Source organism: Chaetura pelagica, unplaced genomic scaffold (genome assembly GCF_000747805.2).
Source record: "Chaetura pelagica isolate M959 unplaced genomic scaffold, ChaPel_1.0 scaffold70, whole genome shotgun sequence".
NCBI classification, from domain to species: domain Eukaryota; kingdom Metazoa; phylum Chordata; class Aves; order Apodiformes; family Apodidae; genus Chaetura; species Chaetura pelagica.
This window is the reverse complement of record NW_009952265.1, coordinates 433,963-436,169: the sequence shown is the minus strand read 5'-3', so window position 1 is coordinate 436,169 and position 2,207 is coordinate 433,963. Positions and strand designations below refer to the sequence as shown.

The 2,207-nt window shown below is 45.4% G+C and overlaps 1 protein-coding gene across 1 annotated transcript in view; it reads right to left on the bottom strand.

Moving 5' to 3' along the window:
* Positions 1-1,378, bottom strand: part of MED6 (mediator complex subunit 6) — a 38,997-nt gene extending 37,619 nt beyond the window's left edge. The window contains exon 1 of the mRNA XM_010007716.1: positions 1,302-1,378. Coding sequence (XP_010006018.1) covers positions 1,302-1,378 — 77 coding nt within the window. The remainder of the gene's footprint in view (positions 1-1,301) is intronic.
* Between the last annotated feature and the right edge of the window lie 829 nt (positions 1,379-2,207).

Sequence of the window (2,207 nt, the reverse complement as noted above, 5' to 3'; positions counted from 1 at the left end):
CTTGTTCGCTTAGGCTCAGACCCAGAAATGTCTAGTCAGACCTGTTTCTCCAGCATTTCTCCTAGAACTGCTTATCAGTTCAGCAGCACCTCCTCAGTTCCTCATCAGTGTCCTCTGAGCAGTGCAAGTGATGCTCCAAGAATGGAAGGTCTTTAGAAGTTTTCACGTTAGAATTTTAGGATGGGATCTAATGCAGACCTGTTAAGGAGGTTGCTGCGAGGAAAGGAGCAGTAAAAGTAAACAGGACAAATAAAAGGGGAGGTCTAAATATTGCCAGGGCCCAGTTTCTTCTTGACATTGTGCCATCTTATGGAAAATATCATACGAAGGACTGTGAAGCTGAGGAAACAAAAGGAAGAAAGGGAGAAAATATGTAATGAAAATTTAAGAAATTTTTTTGGCTATATATTTTCTGCTTTGTTCTTTCACTTAATAGATGAGAAATGGATATAGAAGGAAGACAACTGTTTATTAATCTTTTCAGCTTAGTCAGGTGACCATACCAGTGACTACTACTGAGGGTTAAGAATGCTTTGAAGAAGAATTGATATGAACTGTCATTAACTAGAACGTTGTTACTAATGGCTGCTCAGGAATCTGTCTCCTTTTGTTCATTTCTGCACTGCATCTTGGATGGGAAGCAGCAAGCTTAGGACATTGACTGATGAATGCAGGTGACTCTTCTTGTAGTGGTTCTGTCCTCTTTAAAAGAGGTTGTAGAGCCCAGTGCAGTTTCTGGAAGCTTTGCTGGAATTGCTGAAGGTCGCTTCGGCTGCGGTGCACTCCCTTGGGTGAGGCTGGGAGGTAGTGGTAGGACACTGTAGCTTGCCCTGTTCTTACATGCTTGCCTTGGCATTGGCAGCCATTGAAGGTGGGGTTGGAGCAGAAAGTGTGTCTCAGTACAGCCATTTGGAGTTTAGGACACTGCTGGAAACAATACTAAGGCAATTTATGAAAATTAATTAGGCACAGTCACGTTTTCTGTCTGTGATAACCCATGGCAGAAGCGACAGCTGGGAGCAATGATCTTTAGCTGTCATGGCTTGACATGCCAGAGCTCATCTGTTACTATCCATGGGCAATACCTAATGTCATGATCTTTGCATCAAAATCCACTCCATTCTCCCTGCTCTCCAAAATTCTTTACATGCCATTGCCCTGAGGCTCAGAAGCTGCGTAGCACCATCTGCTTCTCCTTGGCTTTGTCCTGTGTACCCAGTTCTCCCATCCCATCTCTCAGCTCAGGACCTGAAGCTGCTTTTGCAGTCCGTGCCTTTTCCTCTCTGAATTCCTCTCCTTACTCTCCCAGTTGCAATGCAGCTACATCAGACTTTTTGACCTCCCAGGCGAAGTTTTGTCCATTTGCAGGCTTCCCCATCTCTGCTCTGCCAGTGAGGTCCCCTCATCCCCTTTGTTCTCATACTCAGGCCCACAGCACCTTAGTGTGCCTGATTCCTTTGAGCTAGTTTAGCCTGCAGTGTGTTAGTTCAGGCTGGACCTTCTCTCACTTCCTGGCTCTCCTCAAGGCCCATCTCTGCCGTGACACCTACAGCAAGCCAGTCCTTTGGTGCTGGTTACCTATCTATGTATAACAAGGAGGAGCACCTGTCCACAACAGTGTGTACGTGTGCAAGCATGTGACTGTATTCCATACTTTCACATTGTTTGCCATTCACCTTTACAGATTACCAGCTCTTCCAGTCAGGGACAGGAATTTTAACAAATGCTTGTCCATGATCACAACTTTGCCTGTCACAGAAACGTCCTCATTTTTAAAGCCCTAGGTTGTGTAAATCACCATCCCAGAATGGTTCTGCAACAGCCTCCCAATGGGAGTCAGGGGAAGAAGCTGTCTCATGCTGTTTGCAACTCTAGAAGTTGTGAATCTCTTTGCCAAAGTACCCCTGATTGCCTGACAAGTCCTGTGTCCCAGGCTCCTGACTTTATCATGACATCTCCATCATATTCACTCAGATGTACCACCAATGAGGCAGGAACTGCAACTCTGTAGACATCCCTAGGTGGAGAGAACAACCATCCTTAGGTTGCTGCATGAGCCTTTTAGGATGCAGGACACTAATCACTGGTTGCAAAGCTACAGCACTTTTCCTTCTCCACTACATCCACATTTGATGAGTCAAATTCCTGCCCTATTAAACTGAACACTTTTCTAACCACTGCTCAGTATTCCCTTTCTTTCTTCAGCA